At 41.7% G+C, this 18582-nt stretch overlaps 1 protein-coding gene across 2 annotated transcripts; it reads right to left on the bottom strand.

Annotated features, from left to right (window-relative positions):
* Positions 1-628: 628 nt before the first annotated feature.
* CASC3 (CASC3 exon junction complex subunit) lies at positions 629-17260 on the bottom strand. 2 transcript variants are annotated; one of them, XM_016164700.2, is made up of 14 exons: positions 16952-17260; positions 16528-16555; positions 16159-16196; positions 8206-8364; positions 7969-8120; positions 7274-7450; positions 6406-7091; positions 5016-5080; positions 4579-4693; positions 4221-4319; positions 3750-3964; positions 3009-3131; positions 2782-2845; positions 629-2336 (listed from the first exon to the last, which is right to left on the bottom strand). In XM_016164700.2, the coding sequence occupies exons 1-13, from the start codon at positions 17180-17182 to the stop codon at positions 2822-2824; spliced, it is 2112 nt and encodes a 703-aa protein (XP_016020186.1). In that variant the 5' UTR covers positions 17183-17260; the 3' UTR covers positions 629-2336; positions 2782-2821. The 2 variants fall into 2 exon arrangements, with proteins under 2 accessions (XP_016020186.1, XP_016020185.1); XM_016164699.2 differs by having other exon boundaries at positions 629-2341; positions 16952-17259.
* Between the last annotated feature and the right edge of the window lie 1322 nt (positions 17261-18582).

Below are 18582 nucleotides of genomic sequence, written 5' to 3'. Positions count from 1 at the left end.
TGCTGTCAGCTGCATTAAACCCAACTGCTTCCCCACACTGTGAATAGCCTCTGTAGTGAAATTCCACAGTACCCAGGATCTAAAGGAGGAAACAAGTCAACTCAAAGCTAGTAATTACCCTGTGCTCATCAGAGACCAAGTGGCCAAAGTAACTGGCAGCATGACCCACAGCTGATCTTTCAATTGTCCTTCCTCTCAACCTGTACTGATAGGAGCCTCTCAAACTATAGCCCTTGATACTTCAATACCAGCATGTTTTTACTTCATCTAAGACCTAGTTAAGTTGTGCTGACAATTGGCCTGTTACCCTGGGAAACTTGCATGTCAAACACAAAGGCAGGCATAAGGGATACTATGTTCATGTGGATAAGGAGTCTCTCACTAGTTTTTGTCTCTGACACTTCCCAACTAAGAGACTGCATGATATCCTGGTGTCTATGTGGCAATGTGGTTAGGAAAGATAATCGATGAGGTGTACACACACTTGTGAACTCATAGGGGATCTTCAACTCTCTGGGCTTCTATTTCACAAGTCTGACTTGCCTTGAGTTGTGATTGTGACTCTGGAGAATCAAGTCCTCTTTCCTCCCTCTCAAATCAAAACTCATGCAAAACACTGGCAAAAAAGCCAAGTTTACAGTCTAAATTTTATTATCTTCAAGTCACGATGCTGATCACAAATGTGCACCCTTTAAAACAGTAACAAAAACAACACACATGGAGAAATTCTTGCAGTGAAACACAGTGGACCAACCGAGACAACTGTCACAGTGTCTTAAGGTCTGGGAATCTGGGCATGCTGCCCACAGGCTTGAGGAGACATCTTCAGGTTTAAGGCAAAGGGAACAGCCTACAAAAGGCACAACCACCAGCTACCCCTGGAAGAATCTCTTGGTTATTTCCCCCCTTGGGGGTTACAGCTTAAGTGCTGCTCCCCCTCCCACACACCTGCGACTCAGAATGATCAGGTCAGCTGCTAAAAAGGAATAGTAATAGTGACATTACTTGGGGAGAGACACAGCCACCAAGTTCTCCCTCAGCTTCTGTAGAATGACAGGGACACTGGCCAAGTTACCCCTAGCAGACAAGTGCTGCAATAATAGGAATCTCTTCTGCAGAGGCAACAGGGGAGTGGTTCAGCGCCATAGATAGAGAAGAAAGAAGAGAGGAACCTTTGCCCCAAAAGTGACTGGCTTCCTTAGGCATTAAGCCCAGCTGCAGTATTATCTGTTTGTAAGGACAAGAGAACTTGGGGGAAAATAAGGTAATAACATCTAAAACACTTGTAGCAGGAAAGACACGGAGCAGACCAATTACAAAGGACAGGGTAGACTGCTTGCTGGATATTTGCCTCCAGAGAGATGCATTGGTCCACAGCAACTATATAAAAGAGGTGTGATAAGATAAAAAAAAAAAAAAAAGAAAAGAAAAGCAGGGCTCTCTGATTCCACTTACCTCAAAGACTGAGCCCTGAAGACTGTGTGAATGCACAGCCCTAAGATGCAAAGGCTCTCACTCCACCTTCCCTTCCTCACGAAAACATCTGGTTTGCCACTCCTCCCTACTGTAGGTACTATGCCCTCAGCAGAGGCCTGAAGCCCACCAGAATATAAGGACTGCTGGAGGTGCAGACTCCCAATAACCGAAGTCAGGAAGAAGTGTTCCTACCACACACTTTGAGCTTTTCTCCACAATGGGAAAACTGTGCAGAGAACCGTTCCATAGGGTTAGAGGAGTTAAGAGAATCTAAGTATAATCCAAGTAATATAACAAAGGCCAACCAAAAATAAAAGGCGAGTTCTTTGTAGACTTGGTGTGAAAAGACTGGCTGCTGGTAATTTTTCAATTATCTGGGATGCAGGGAAGAACCAAAAGGGAACGAGGGGAGCTGGCAAACCAGCAAAATAAACCTGTTTCATTTAAATGCAGACAGAGGAGAGAAACTAAAAGAATATTAAGAATAGCAAGCCAGGCTTTAAAAACAAACGTCTTAGAAAATAAAACAAATATAAAAGGAGTTTCCCTGGGAGCAAAAGACACTTGAATTTCCCAAAAGAAAGTGAAGAAAAGCCAAAGATCTGGGCTTCTAAATGTAGACTCAGAAGCCTGGTCTGTCTGGATCTCTGCTCCTCTGAGCACAGCCAACTCAAGTAAAAACTGGAGATGAGAGGAAGTCCACTTGTTTCTCCCTTTTTCTAACAGAGCCTGTCCTTAGAGGAAGGCAGGGGTCCTCCTCATTCAGCTGCTTGCTGGCAGGAGCCACCCTCTATCTTTGAAGCCCTTCAGGTAGTAAACGGCCAGTTGTATTTCTCTTCTTCCCTGGGTTCTCATTTCTGCTGTTCTGACAGGGATGGGGAAAAGGGAAGAATCACCAAAGTGTTAGTGGACCTTATGGTACTTATAAGTTGTTTTAAAAAAGTCACATTCTAAATAACATTTTAAAGTAATGTCCCTAAAAAAGCAAAACAACAACCCCCCACTTCAACCCATGGTGTTTCTCCTGCATGACCTTTAGAATTAGCTCTGGTATAACACCTGGAATTTAATTTCCCCTTTCTTTGCATTTTTCCCTTGCAGCTTCCCAAACAATGGTTTCTACCTCAACCCTGCTCAATGCATTCGGGAAACAAAGATATTGGAAATTTTGGCACTTCTTTAAAGCCTCCCCGAAGACAGCACATGATTACAACTTAAAGCATTCGTTACTCGACTGTTAAGCAAGTAAGCATAAGTATTAGTTTTTAAGAATGTTATAAGAATCACAGTAAGTTGTACACTTACTTTTATATCATGTTAGATTTAAAATATTCAGAAACTCGTATTAACTGGAACCCCTGCTTACAACCTGAAACAATAAAGTTGGAATTTGTTATCAGGTTGTTAGAAAAAAAAAAAAAAAAAAGACAGTTTTCTATAGAAACATACCCAGAAAAGGAGGGAAATCTTCTGGAGAAAAGGAAAGCCCACTAATATAGATACATCCTAAACACAGGAGAAAGCTCTCATACCTCAGGTGGTGGGGGCTTGATGGTGACTGGCTGGGGAGTCCTCCGGGGTGGGGAGGGCTTTGGCTGCACTTGCTGCTGGGCAGGGTTATAGTAAGTCACTCCTCCATATACCTGCGATGGGGCCTGGATACCCAAATGAGCCAGGAAAAGAAAAAGTTAGAAATTAATTCAAGGTCTAATAAAAACACATTGTTCAGGCACAAAAATAGACTATTGGGAAATTCACAATTTTTCAAACCTTTAAGCTGCCCCCTTTTAAAATAAAATGATTATGCTCTGGTATGTCCTAATTATGTCCCAGTTATGCTCTGGTTCCTACTTCTTCAAAGTTTTGCCCAGCTTTCCTCTAATTCCTATCATCAGCTGACAAACAGAAGAGGCTGAGCTCAGTGGTGATATTCCAGATACCGGATGATGTCAACCTGTTGGAAGGTAAGCAGTATAGGGAGGACCCAGGGATAGCTAGTAAGTAGAATATAGTTTCTTCATGCAGTTGAATAAATGGCCACCTATGACCAATTAAAATACTTGAAGGAAACACCATTAAAGAAATGAAAGAGAACAGATGGACATTACATAAGCTGCATTTCCAGCTCCTGACCACCAAGAGGCGTCCTAGCACCACATGTAAATAGGTGGCACTGAAAATGTTCTCTTAAATTTCTTGAACATTTTCCCCATACCACACTCCTGTCTGATTTAAACGGTGTGTACCCAGAAAAATCTCACTAGCCATCTCACCTGCGTATTAGGATACAGATGAGGAGGTGGTGGGGGAGGCAGAGCCCCTGGAGCATAAGGGTAACTGGGATTACCAAAGTTCATGACGCCTGGGGCAGAAAAATAAGTAGGAGCAAGCAACTGCTGAGGTGGTGGCTGTCCTGGAGACATGGACACTGGTGGGGGATAGAGGCCTGGATTGGGCAGAGGTGCCGGTGTCTGATGGGGATGTAAACCTGGACAAAGAAAGGAAAACAGAAATTGAAACAGAAGATAACACTATTTCCACGGGATGGCCTGGCTGGACTGCTCCGCATTAACAAGCTCAGGATGGTAGTCCTTAGGATGGACCCAAGAGGAGTTTGTTGCCCAAGCACCCAGAGTGGCCAGCCTCACAGGCAAGCATCACAGAGCTCAGGAGGATGGGGTTTGTAAGCCCCCAACACATATCCTCCCATACTAAAAGTATATAAGCAGAGGTGCAGTGCTTACCTGGGTGGGGAAGGTGCATTTCTGGCTGCACAATCATGCCCTGAGGAGGCAGTGGGGCAGGGCTGTCACCATGGGTATAGATTGGTCCCTGGAACTGCACTGTAAGATATCACATAGGGACTCTCATAAACCCATACTCTCATATCACATGGCCAAGTCTCCTTGTCCCCCAAACCCTTTAAGAGATGTTCTCAATTTTCCATGTGAAGAAAATAGCAACCAAATAATAACCACGTGAGAGGTCTGAAAGGAAATTAAGGAGGCAAGAGGCTGGTATCTTAGTTCACTTCACCCTGCCAAAAAAAGGTACCCTAACAATAAAAAACAAACAAACAAAAAAAAAAACCAAAAACCTCACAAGGATCGTAGTAATGTCCTTCCATGATACTGATATGCACAGGAGGGGCAGGAGGCTCTGGCACAGGTCTCTGCCGCTGAGATGAATAGCGTTTGGCTCGTCCACCCTGGACACCCTGAAATAAAGAAAGAGGACTAAGCAAGACAACTTCCAGAAGACTTGACTCTCATATTAAGTCCAGCCCACCTTTAGATACAAAATTCTTACCTTCTGTGTGGCAAGTGTTTAAAAAATATTTGCAAAATGAATTGAAAAATCAGTGAAAAATATCAAGATTTGAACCTAAACCCTCTACATTTCTAGAGACCTAAATTAAAAGAAATGCGGTAATCAACAGAAAAACTGACTTCACGATCTTATCTTGGTTTAAACAGTGAACAAGCTATTATATTCATCCCCCTCCCCCTCCTCCATCTACTCCTTTTCCCCTTCTGTACCATTTCTTCCATCCGGTTAAACTGAGGTGGAGGTCCTGCTCCCATGTGTATGTGGTTGTGCATACCTGTAATACACCAAAAAAGTCAATGCTGCAGAGCAAACAGATGTGAGTGGGACTTGTACATACAAGGAAATAACAGGTTGAAGAATCCAATGTAGTGAACAGCTGTTTTTAAACTAACAAAATTCCTTTAAAAATATCTCTACTTCCTGTCGACATCAGCATTTGGAAATCTGCCCCCATTGCCCACCACCTTGATATAGCAACAAAGCCTTTGAACATGAAAAAAATTACTTCAGTGAGAAAATATACATTCACATTTTCCCCATCAAATATGTCCCTGTACAGAATCCCTGGAAAGTTACAATTAGCATATTACATTATCAAACACAGTGAAAAATCTCAGCTCACAAGTTTCTGAGCAACAACTGGACAGAAGAAGGATATTCTATAAATCTACCTGATTATTTCTGGCCATAGAGGTCAGGCTAGAAGTTTGGAAGATTCCCCTATGACTGAAAATAGCTCAGGACAAAAAAAAGGATAATATCCTAGAGACTGTCTTCCAGTGGTAACAAGACATCCATGGGAAGGAAGGAGGGTGTACTCCTCTATCTAAAGATCAACTCCAAGTCCAGTTTAGGCTACACTGGTTTTTGGTATTCAAAAACTATGTACACCAGAGAAAGATGCTGAAACTCCCAGTCTATATGAGGATTTCCAATCTTTTTTCAAATCAGATTTCAGAAACTAAGGAAAAGATCCTTTGATCCATCTGGCTAGAGGGAGGTATAAAGGATGGGTAAAAGGGGTGGTAGATAGGTCATAGTATTTAGAACTCTGCTGTCCAATACGATAACCCACTAACCACATGTGGCTATTTAAATTTCAATTAACTAAAATTAAAAGTTCAGTTCCTCAGTCACTGGCCACATTACAAGTATTCAAAAGCACCATCGCTATGGAAAAGTCTATTGGACAGCCTGGAAAATTAGAAAGATTTTCTTTTTCAAATAGATTAAAAGATACTCATTCAAATTCAAATGAAAAAGTTTCTGCCTTAAAACTTTATCCATTAGCTCAAATAATAAGAACACTGCCTTCTTCCACCTTTTCTACAGATAGTAGTAAAGGATTCTACACTCAAAAGCTCATTACTGACAACTGATCAGTTAATAGTAGGCAAAGTAGTAGGCAATCTTGGTAACAGATAAAACTGCTACACAAGATCTTTGGATGAATGTACCTAGGAAGCCATCTGTTTCCTGCAACAATGAAAACGTAGATATTTGTCACACAGCATATCCCCTGATAGACATAAGTCCCATGCCCTCAAACCCAATGATGCAAAGGGCAAAAAGCTAGTTAACTAACCCTAAGGTACCTACCCCGAAGTTCACGTGGTGGCAGGAAGGAAGGCTGCCCTGGACTCCAATTCTGTTCTGTTATATTTAGTTGTGCCATGTCTTGCTCAAGTCCACCTGCAGTAGAATCCACTGGAGTCTCCCAGTTCCCAGTCTTAGCAGGTGGAGGAGGAGTAGTTTCTGGAACTGGAGGTGCCGGGGGCAGCCCTTCGGGTGGAGGGGGTACCTCCTCTGCAACCTTGACTGAATCTCCAGCTTTGATTCTGGTTCTTCTTGCCCGGGAATAGGATTTCTTCTCAATAGGCCTGTCAGGGGCTGGTGGTGCAGTGTCAGGAGCAGGAGCTGTTATCTCTGAGGCAGCCTCTTCCTTCTCAGGACCGCCAAGCACTTGGGCATCTGCTTCTGGAGACGGATCCCTCACAGGAGTCTGTTCCAGGCGCCGTGACCGGTAACCAGTCTCATGTTTAACAGTCTCACCAGACCGGCCGCCATGCTGCCCACCAGCCTCCACAGGCCTGAAACCTGTACGGCCTTCCTTGAAGCTCCCAGATCGAGAGTAATTCCTGGGAGCAGACATGCGGCCAGTACCTGCAGCATTCCTGTTGATAAATGTCCTTGGTGGTAGGGTGCCTCCAGGACCCTGGTGGCGATGGGACTTGTTTGACCGCTCACCAGTCCAGTTTGGATCTCTTTGTGGAGGACTCCCAAACCTGAAAAAATAGAATGAAAAGTCTTACGAAAAGAAATAACAAAAGGGACTACTAGAGATAAAAATTTAGGGTCAGGGAGACTTCCCATATTCCTCGCCCATTCAATTAAAGGCTAGAATGGCATTTTTAAAAGCAGAGTTCTTTCTACAATATCAATAATCTAGGCTCCTAAATTTCCTCACCTGGGTTTCCGAATTCTTCGGGGCTTGATGTCATCAGGATTGTGAGCTGAACGGATGTCATATCCATAAAGAGCAATGAGTTCCTGTCGGGACTTTGGAGCCTGTTCATCTTCTCGGAACTTGTCATGCTCCCAGCGACCCTCATCCTTCCATAGCTTTCGCTGACGCCCCTTGGGTCTGGATAAAATCAGGGAAAGGTGTCTTGAGTTGGCAGAACTTGCCAAGTAAAGATGTTCAAGCAACAAACAGGGTTGGGCAGGGAAACAGAAGCAGCTTCATGTAGTCTCCCCATCTTCCCAGATTATACAAAGCAGGTCTCCCAAAAGCAAGAGTGAATCATAGCACCTCAGGGCCTGATGGGTTCAAATACAACAGGAACAGAAATGAGGAAAGACTTCACTTCAAACTACTCAGCATCTTGGAAACATCTCTCTCCTATAAGGCAGCCTATGCAGGTACTTCGTAGCTTCAGATTAACGAAGGCAATAGAAGTATGGGTCTGGATCTTGGCCACTTCACCAAAAGTTACCAAATATTCTAAGCCTCACTTTCCTCATTTGTATGAGGAACAATCACCACACTTACCCTAAAATGTTGGGAGTAGTACATGAAACAACACAGTTCAAAGCATTTAGCAAAGTGCATGGCATACACCAACACTAAATACATATTAAATAGCAGCCAAGAGCTGTTACCTGACTTCTTCCTCCTGAGTTTGCCCCCGAAGATCATGCTCAAAGAACAGCCCTTTCCGAGGTATGTATGCCGGGTTCTTCCGATCTTCATCATCATCCAAATGCTTGGGGCCCTTTTTACCCACTTTGTTCTCCATAGGCTCTGTGCTCTCCTGGAGGAGATATAAAAGGCTCCTTACTCCAAGGTTGAGAGCCTCTCTTCCAGCCCCCAAATGGAGGCCTTTGGTGGGTACTGACCTGTCCATCCCCACTTTGCCTCTCTCCAGTCACAGTGCCTTTGGTGTCAGGCTTCTCTTCACCCTTCTCTTCTTTTGCTGAAGAATTAGCAGCATCATTGGCTTCTGATTTCATCTCCACTTTGGAGTTTTCCTCTTCACTATATTCCCCTTCTTCACCCTGAAAAAAGTTTCTGTCAGCTATGGTACACGTTTTTATTCTCCATTCTTTAGGAAAAATTTTCTACCAAACTTAAGAATTAAAAGCAAACATAACAAAATTCTTATTAGACTTTCTAGAGAACAGGAACACTAAAAATAAATTTACATAAAAAATGTCAGAAAAAATGTTTACCTACATATACATATGCTTATACTGATCTATATAAGCTTTCCAGATATGCAAGCAACTGTTAACAGTGGCAGACTCTGGGGAAGGAGCCCAGGGGATATGGATGGGAAGCTTTATAGTGCCTAGCACACAGAAGAAGTTTAATCCTTGTTGATAATTTCTCTCCCTCTTCATGAAATGTCTCTAAAACATGCAGTGTCTCATAACTATATCCTATCTCAAGCTGTAAATTCTCTCATCTCAAATGGCTTAGAGCATAGATGCCCAACCTTTTAAAGTATGTGGACCCCTTTTTAGGATTTAAAATTTTCATGAATCTCCATGAGACAACAGCTCAGTACAGTGTCCACTGACTGAGAAAACATAACAAACTGCTATACAGTCGATAATACTTTAAAATATATTTACAGTTTATATATATTCAAAATAGTTGTATGTAAAGGTGAAAGATGTATAGTCTATAAATGAGAGCTGAGCTAGTGGATTTGCAAACCCCTCATAAAAACTCCATGATTTCCCAAGACATCATTATCCTCAAGTTGGAAAATAGTGGCTTACATTTTTGATGTCTTGGATTACTAAATTTTCTGCAGCATGAGATCCCCCTAGTCGAAAACTCTGTCCAGAATTACATCATTACAAAATTTTGACTTGGAAAACCTTAGAGAACTTAGAAATTACATCTTACAAATGAAAAGAAAGACTAAAGCCCAAGTACTCTCTTTCCTCCCCAGTCTTTTCCCTCTTTTGCCACATTAAGATTAAATAACCCTGCTTGTGACAGAGAAAGTGGTAGGTCTGTCCACAGGAAGGAGGGTCCTCAGGTTATCCTCTAAATAGGGGCCACAAGGAAAGGTAACAGCTGTGGATAGTTCTAAGCAGGGAAAAGGAGAAGCTAAAGCTCATGCTAAGGGGAATGGCTTTAGAACAGTTACTCTTACCTCCTTGTCCTCACAGAACTTGGACCTAAGGAGGCAGAGCTATAGGCTAGGGAGGTAGGTTTAGAGACCTGTGAGGATACAAAGAAATGGGTTCGAGGGAAGGTAGTCTAGTCTCCACTGCTGGATTAACATGTCAGGGTACCATTACACCTCTGCCACATGGTAGATATGTGTATCAAAAGGTCTCTTATTCTCCTAATGAGTCTTGACACTTGACCTGAACCAGACCCTTTCTTAATTCCAGACCCAGGCTGGCCTCAAGAATCTTATCAAAGAGACTTGTTGTAAGATTCCTGATGAAGTAAGAAGCTCTCAAAGTCTACATTTCTGCCTTTTCTTCCAATAGAGATGAGCTGGCCTGATAGGCCCATACAAGCCTATTAACTCCCCTTCCCCATTCTCCCGTTAAGCATCTGGGTATTTTGGCCTCTAAGTGTTTGGGTTAGGATTCCCAGAAAGGTGATTCTGGTAAGAAACACACAGAATTGAGACTACTTGACCACTCCTACACTATGGGAATCAAGTCTTTACCCATAGCTTTATTTTTTTGAAAAACCAAGCACCCTTGATTCTTCCCATTTTCCCTCAATCATAAGTTTTCCCTCCTCTTGAGATGGGGATAGGTGGGTGGTAAACATTCAGTTATTTCCTTGATCATATGTTCCCTGCAGATTCTGAAGCAAAAATTGCAAGAATCTTGCATGGTGTGTACATGTGACCTTAATTCATTATACTTGCCACCTCAACACATACCAAATTCAAAAATCTTAAAATAATATCAGCATTATTAATGAGGGAAGTTTGTTTTATGCTCCACCTCCTCTAGTCTGTGGTGAAATGTCAAATGAAGCAACTCTTTTACTCTAAATGAGACACTAATTTTGTTTCTAAGCAGAACAGAAAGATACAAATAGCATAGTGCTGAGGAGCCTCCAAATTAGAGTCAAAGTCTGGTCTAACTGAAGCCAAAGTGCTACCTTTGGGTCATGCTGCTTTGGCTGAGGGCTGACATCAAAACCTTTTTCCCAAGCCAAACTCCTCTACTGCTAATTCCACCACACTCTTCCCAACTCTAATGCCTAACTCTCCCCTGAAGCAATTGATTCACTGACAGAGATTTTAGCTCATTCTCTCACTTCCCACATATTTCAGAGTAAGAGGCAGAGCTGGTATATTTCTCGTTCTCAATGTCTTTTCCAGACCTAACTCCTCCAGCCTCATCTTAAACTCCTGCGCCTCTGGGGCTCCTATCACCTGGCTATACCTCTAAGCTTCTGCATGGGCTTACCCTGTCACTGACTTGAATTTACAGTCTTCACCTCCACTTCAATCATCCATTTCCATGGCCACACTTCAGACCAGTTGTACGGGTGTTTTATGCCAGGCATATAGCTTCTTTAGTAAAAGGTTTATCTTTGCCTTGAGCCCCGTCCATTGTTTCTGGGCATCTAGGTTAACACACTTTTGAAATAAGCCACCAGATAGAGGTCATAATCTTGTTAAGTATCCTATAATCCAATCCCCTGCCTTGCTTTCTTCCACCTCCTTAAGTCCTCTAATTTCAAATGCATAAAAGCTGCAAAATTGTTGTTCTCTTGAGCATTTAAGATCTTGCTCCTAGGCATATTGTCAGTCTGGCTCGAATGAACTTATAAAAGTCCTCTATAGGTTTGGATGTTTCTTATATCGACATCTGCGACTGTTATGTAGGTTTTAAAGTAAACCTTTGCTTCTTAAATCTTAAATACTCTAGACTTTGATCAAAACTACCACATGCAAAAGTATGAAGTTAGACCCTTACCTCATCCCCTAGACAAAAATTATCTCAAAATGCATCAAAGACCTAAATGTAAGGTTTAAAACTATAAAACTCTTAAAAGAAAACAAAGGGGTTAATCTTTGAGTTTGGATTTGGCATGGATTTGGCAAAGGCTTCTTAGATGTGACATCAAAAGCACAAGCAACAAATGAAAAACATATACTGAACTTTCTAAAAATTAAAATCTTACATCATCAAGAAAATGAACTCAAAACCCACAGAGTGGAAAAAAATATTTGCAAATCATGTCTTGAGAAGGAACTTGTATCTAGAAAATATAAAGAACTCTTACAACTCAACAATTAAAATACAACCCAATTTAAAAATGGACAAAGTATCTGAACAGCCATTTCTCCAAGGAAGATATGAAAATGGCTGATAAGCAACACACACACACATGCTCAAAATCATAATCATCAGGGGAATACAAATCAAAATGAGACACCATTTCACACCTACTAGAATGGCTAGAATCAAAAAAATCAAGTGCTATTGAGTATATGGAGAAATTAGAATCCCCATACATTTGCTTTTGCGAATATAAACTGGCGCAGCTGCTTTGGAAAAGTTTGGTGGCAGTTCCTCAAAGATTAAACACAATTACCACATGACTCCATGACACTAAGTCTGCAATTCTATTCCGAGGTACATACCCAGAAGAAAAAAAACCATATATCCAAACAAAAACCTGTACACTAATGTTTATGGCAGCATTATTCATAACAACAACAACAAAAAAATAGAAACAACTTAAATGTTCATCAATGGATAAATGGATACACAAAATTTGGTACGTCCCTAAAATAATATATTATTGAGCCATAAACAGGAATGAAGTACTGATACAGGATCCAACTTGGAAACTTTATGCTAAGTGAAAGAAGCCAGTCATAAGAGTCCACTTATGATTCTATTTATACGAAAGGCCAGAACAAGGAAATCTCTAGACACTGTATATTTGTGGTTGCTTAAGGGTGGAAGGGATGAGGATGGAGGAACTAGGGACAGGGAGTTATAACTAAAAGCTAGAGGCTTTCTTTCTAAGGTAATGAAAATGTACTAAACTGTGGTAATGGCCACATATATCTGGGGATATACTAAAAATCAAAGAATTATACACTTTAAATGGATAAACTGTGGGTAAATATGTCAATAAAGCTGTTTTTCAAAAAACCCTGCCTGTTCATACCATTTTTTCCCTTATTCTCACATCTACAACTTTCAATATCTACTCCTTTGACCTTCTCACATTCTCCTATCAATCAGTCTTTCCCACATTCACTTTCCTATCTTTCTAGATTCCATTGCCCATTCATTTCAATCACTACTAATAACACTCTTAATTCCCTGCCACTCCCATGTGTCCGGGACTGGATCAACTCAAACGTCTCCTTTCTCTAGGCCTAACCAGACTATGGACGTCACTGAAAGGAGTTAAGGTAACTTCACATATCAGTGCCACATCCAAACTCAGCTACTCAAACCTCCTTTAGTCTCAACTTCTATCTCATTCCTACACCAAACTCCTTCTCTTCTATTTCAAAAAGAAAACAAGGACAGGAACACCAGCTTCTTCCCCACACACCTTTCCTTTCTACCTCTCTAGAATTACAATGGAAGATGTTATCCTTGTCTGGTTCCTATTTCTTCTCACATACTCAGTCAAGAACACCAACACACTTATTACCTACACCTTCCCTTTTCTTTCCCTTTCTACTCATTCTTTTAATCTTTAATCATATTTGATCCTCCAACTTAAAAATATAACCACTAAACCCTCTCTTAACTTCATAGGCTTCTTTCTAGCTACTATCTACTATCTCTCTAGTCTCCCCTTCATAGTCAAGTTTCTTTAAAAAAATTTTCTGGGAAAATATTAGCATAGTTTTTGATCTCTTCAAATCTCCACATAAAACGAGAGCTTCTAAACAGCAAAATCAAAACCCTCCAACATGTACAACAAAACTAGGTTATAAGATCTATCCAAGACACCAAAATATAAGCATATGAAAACAAAGCACCAATGGCCACAGACCTGCATCTGATTAGGGTCAGAAAAAGGAGAGAGAGGTAAATGGACCTGAGAACAGGAGAACCCTGAAATAATCACCAGGTATTCAGTGGAAAGCAAAACTGAGAACAGGTGAAACTAGGAGGGAATTTACTATCTCCAGTAGCATGTGAGCATAAGGATTCTGAGATAAAGTGGTCTGAATGGGGCTAAGCGGTCTAACTGCTCTGAAATCTTGAAACTGACCTGGCTACCAGGGCTCCTTTCTAGGATAGGGTCCCACAATGAAGAGAAACTATTGAGAGGAGAATCATATTGAGTCGAAGAGAGATAAAAAGAATGAAGGAAAAAGGTCTAAAACAAGTTGGGGAGGGAAAAAAAAGTAGGGAATCTCAGAAAGCAAGCCATTATATTAAATACTAGACAAATTCTAATTGAAATACTGGACCTAAAGAAAACTGGGTGATCGGTTTTGCTCGAGATAAAAATCTTTGGTTCACATTGTTTCCATGAATCTGAAAATACCAATTTTCAAGAAATACAAAGGACAGAGGGAGCATGCTGAATTAGACTATGAGTGAGCAACCATCAAAATTTGTTCAACGGATAAACAGTAAAGGGTTGAAAAACTAACCTGTAGATTAAGAGATCAAATTTTAAGAAATAAGCAACACTAAACTGCAGTGTCTAAGTATACATAGTTAGTGCATACTAAGAAGAAATGCGAGCAATCAACCATTACTATAAAAGTCAGAATGTCAAATCTTTTTCTGTAATCTAAACCAGCACAATCCCATAGGACTTTCTGTGATGGCGAGATGTTTTTACCTGTGCTGGCCAAAACAGCAGCCACCAGCCACATGTGGCTATTAAGTAAAATGCAGCTATTTCAATTGAGGAACTGAAGTTTTAACTTAAATTTAATTAATTTAAATTTAAATAGCCACATTTAGCTGGCTGCTACCATAGGTTCCTAAATCTCAAAACAGCCAAAATTTTATCCACTACTGTCCTTCCCAAAACCTCCTCCTCCATTGGTTCCATTCTTAGTGAATAACATGATTCATCAACCTGGGTATCCTTTTGACTCCTTAATGCAGGCTTCACCTTCAGTTCTGGGTTCTATTAGTACCATCTAAATCTCTCAAATCTGTCTACATTTTGCCAATCCCACTGCCATGTCCTTTCTTTAGGACCTCATCATGTTCCTTGGGACTTTCCTAACAACCTCTGAACAACTCCCTGTCTCCATTCTTGCCTCATCCACAATTTATCTGTCACACTTAAGCTTTCAGTAGCCTCTTTCCTTGCTACTAGGATAATATTCAAACTCATTTACATACAGAATGGTGAGATTCTATAAATTCAATCACCAGACTTCACCAAACATGCCATACTGCTTGGCAGTCTTTCCAATGTTTCCATTCTCTAGTGACACCTGCAAACATTCCTCACCCTGAAACTGCTCATCTCTCTTTACTTTGCAGATAACTTCACCAGTGACTTCAGAGAAAATAAGTCATTACATTCTGTTAACTTTCAGTTCTGTCTACTTCTATTTTTCACTACCATTATGCTCTATGCCACACTTACTGCTTGCCTAGACTTCCACAATAGCTTTCTTAACTAGATTTTCTCAAATCTTTCACTCTTCAGATCAGCTCTCTCCATTGCAGACAAAATAACTGTTACAAAAACTCTCAAATTTTACCGTGCATAAACATCAACCAGGAAACTTGTTAACATATAAATGTCTGAGTCTTCCCTCCCTCTGAAGATTCTTTTGCAATAGGACTGGCCAACAAGATTTCCTGATGCCAGTGTTCCTAAGATCTGACACTCTTGTTTAAAACCCTGGTGTATTTTTTCACTTCTTTAGCTTTAGATTAAAATAAATTTTAAACTGGTTTATAAGGTACTTTAAAATTTGGATTCATCGACTCATCACTTGCCATACTAAATTTTTCACATCTTTCAACTTGTCATGCAGTCCATTCTTTCCAGACCCTCTTCCCAGACAGTGTTACCTCACCACAGAAGACTATGCCTGGCTATCTCATACTCATCCATCAGGTCTCTTTTAACATCCCATCCTCTAAGGGTTTCCAAATGCCCTAAATCCAGTTAGTCAGCCCTATGATTATCTGACTTCCTTACTACGTCTTAAAATTCCTAAATTTAAAAATTTTGGTATAGTGTTCACTGTTGCCAACTTCAGGGTTCAAAAAATCTAGTATGTAGTGACAGTTCTATAAAACTTATAAAATGAAAATTTGATTAATAACTCCATCACCCAAATCCAGAACTCAGGACTCTATTCAATCCTAGGAAACCAATAGGCATTCTGATGGTCTCTCTAGTAGTTTACCCAATCAAAACAAGCCCACAGAGGCTTGCCTTAGGAAAACTTTCTCCTAAAGATAAAGCCCCATCTATAAACTGAGGGATATTTCTGACAAAAACCACTCAGAATCCTGCCCTTTCAAGATCTTCGGATACACTCAAAAACCAAAAGAACTGGCTGGCTTCACTATTTGGGCAGCATAAAACGAACTGTCAAGTTTCCTGTGAAGGGCTTCAAAATGTTCTTTTTCTTATTTAGAACCTCATTTTTTTCAGATAGGGTGAAAAGCCCATTACTAACAGCATAACATGTGTGGCCTGAAGAGGCTTGCATCAAGTTTCCCTCTTACTGAACAAGCCTTTTTGTAAGTTTTTCAAATGCATATATGAAGAATGCACAAGAGGAGTTAACAAGTAGGTCATGCATGGCACTTTTGAACCACAGATGTGTATGTTTTGAAAATACATTTTTCACCTACACCAAAGGAAAAAGAACCTATCACACTCACTTCTGAGTCTTCTGCACTTTCATAATCCGAGAGAACAGCTGAAAGAGAACAGAAACATGTAAAGAAAAAATGCAAGAGAAATTTTTATAATACATTTCCTGACTGCTTGCTGTGGATCTGGTTAACATCTCATTTAATTCTGAAATCAACCTATGATAGAGATAAAATTATAGTTCCCCATTCTAGCTGGGAAACAAGATCAAAGAGTGACTTGCCCAAGTCACTGCTAAAACATTTGCTCTTAAGCACTATGCTACAAAGAGCCACTCTGTGGAAACTTCCCCCCACATCCTTAACAGTCTGAGAGGATGTCAACTACTGCAAATACCTGACCTGGGTTTTTGGGCAACTCATCATGATGCTACTCACCATCGCCCTCGATGCCATCTTCACTCTCCTGAAAAAAAGGAGAAGTCATGGGTTAGTTCTGTGATTTCCAGGGAAGGGGATGGAGAACTGAAGACTCAGCGCAAAATGGTTGAAAAGGGAGCCGAAGAATGGTACATCTTTAACAAGAAGCATCTGAAGAAGATCTGGTCTCTTCGCTTCCAGCCCCGATTTCCTAATAAACATTCGCTGTCCGTTCGCAGCGCTCTGCTCTCCTCCTGAAACCCTCAACCCTTTCTCTTCCCTTGGGGCTCCGGATGCAAACCGCACTGGAATAGCTGTCCTCTACTCCAACACAATATACCTCAGCATTTACCACCAACTCCCAGCCTCCCATCATCATCTACACCCCGCCCCTAGGCCGGCACGCCACCTGCCCCGGCCCGCCCCGCCCGCGCGCACTTACACACTCGGACTCCTCAGCGCTCTTGGCCCCTCCGCTCTCCACCCGCCGTAGATGAAGGGCCCCGCCTCGGCCTCCGCGCTGGGAAGGCAGAGAGCCGCTGCCGCCACCTCCAGCGCTCCCGCTGCAGCTCCCGCCGCCCCGCGGAGGAGAACCTCCGCTGTCTGAGCCGGAAGCACCAGACTCTTCGTCTTCAGTATCCTGCGAAGCGCGCTGCCGCCGCCGGTCCGCCATCTTACGGAGAACGGCCGCTGCCAGCCAGCTCCTACGTACGCCCGTCGCTGGGGCTGCTGGGAGGCTAGAGAGCTACTCCCAGCATGCTTCACGTGCGACGCTGACCTCCCAGCTTTTCTGAAGGCTGGGGACGGGGATGGCGTCCTGCGGCACGTTTGCGGGCGAGCGGGATGACGTAAGTCGGTGACGTAAGGGGGCGTGGCGCGCCCCTGACTTCCCCTGGGTTGGCCCCGGGCAAGGGGAGCTGCGTTTGGGCAGTGTCGTTCGGCTCCTTGCCCGGCCATCTTGGGCTTTCCAAGAGGAAGGCGTTGACCTGTCACAGCTTCAGTGCGGCATTAGAGCTGTCTGGTTTTCTTTTTACATTTCTCGTTTCTACTTATGTTTGAAGCAAATCATTTGACCGCATTTGTTTTGTAAACTCACGAATCAAGGTGAACCTCTAAAGCCGTTGTGCTACATCAGATTTGCTACACCACCCATTTTAAGCCAAAGGGTGAAGGAGAAACCAGTTAGTTGTCTGCAGTGAAGCCTGGATTTAATGTTGCAGTATTTTCCTTGCGTTCTTGTTTCCTCTTCCTTCTTCATTTGTCTTCCCACTCCAGCCATCCCAAAGAGCAGGCTGGTAAGATGCTAGTTTTACCAAGGTTTTAAAACCGATTTAAAAAGAAGAGATGATCATAGATAGGAACTTGCATTGGTTTAATATACTGACATGATTCCCTTCTTGTTAAGGGTTACCAGACGGGTAGTAAAGGGAATGTCTTGATTTCGTCAAGGCATTTGTCATCAATGAAAAAACCAGTATTTTCTTTGGACTATAATAACATACAAGATGTGTGAACTAAGTTATTAGTGCGCCTACAAGAGTGCACATTAATAGCACACGTATCTCAAACAAAGGTCACCGTGGCACAGCGCAGCATTCTGTCATGTGTAACATTTACAAACTATGTATGGTTAAGAATCTTCATGCTTACCAAATTTATAGACAGTATGAAACTAGAACGCCTTCTGAATGACTTCAGGGATAGAATCAGGATCCAAACAGATCTCAACTGGTTAAACAAATGGCCAGATGTGACAACTTGTAAATCGTTACAACTGTCCAGGGTCAAAAATGGGAGATGTATGATTTAATAAGGTTTAAAAAAAAACATGAAGGATCTTATTGATCACAAAGTAAATTGATACAAATAAGGCTGCCAAGTTTAGTGTCTGGTTAAGGAAAAGTGATAAGTCTGCCACTTTGCCTTTCAGCTGTTGGTCTGGGCGCAGTTTTTAAATGGACATGAGCAAATTGTTCACTCATCCAGAGGGCGCTGGAAAATTCAAAATTCTTTCTTTTGAGGAACAAGTGTAATATCTCTGAATGTGTACCATGAAGAGAAGAGTTGGAATAG

The sequence above is a fragment of the Rousettus aegyptiacus genome, unplaced genomic scaffold, assembly GCF_014176215.1.
Source record: "Rousettus aegyptiacus isolate mRouAeg1 unplaced genomic scaffold, mRouAeg1.p scaffold_m13_p_6, whole genome shotgun sequence".
Classification (NCBI taxonomy): Eukaryota; Metazoa; Chordata; class Mammalia; order Chiroptera; family Pteropodidae; genus Rousettus; species Rousettus aegyptiacus.
Note: the sequence above shows the minus strand (reverse complement) of the source record. Positions and strands in the feature narration are given on the sequence as shown.

Bases quoted from the DNA above. Each gene is read 5' to 3' on its own strand.
- CASC3 (XM_016164700.2), bottom strand. From the start codon at position 17,182: ATGGCGGACCGGCGGCGGCAGCGCGCTTCGCAGGATACTGAAGACGAA. The intron at 4,694-5,015 runs GTACAGAAGGGG...TCTTTATTTCAG, and splicing joins TTAACCGGATGGAAGAAATG to GGTGTCCAGGGTGGACGAGC. The intron at 2,846-3,008 runs GTATGAGAGCTT...TTATTGTTTCAG, and splicing joins TCAAGCCCCCACCACCTGAG to GTTGTAAGCAGGGGTTCCAG.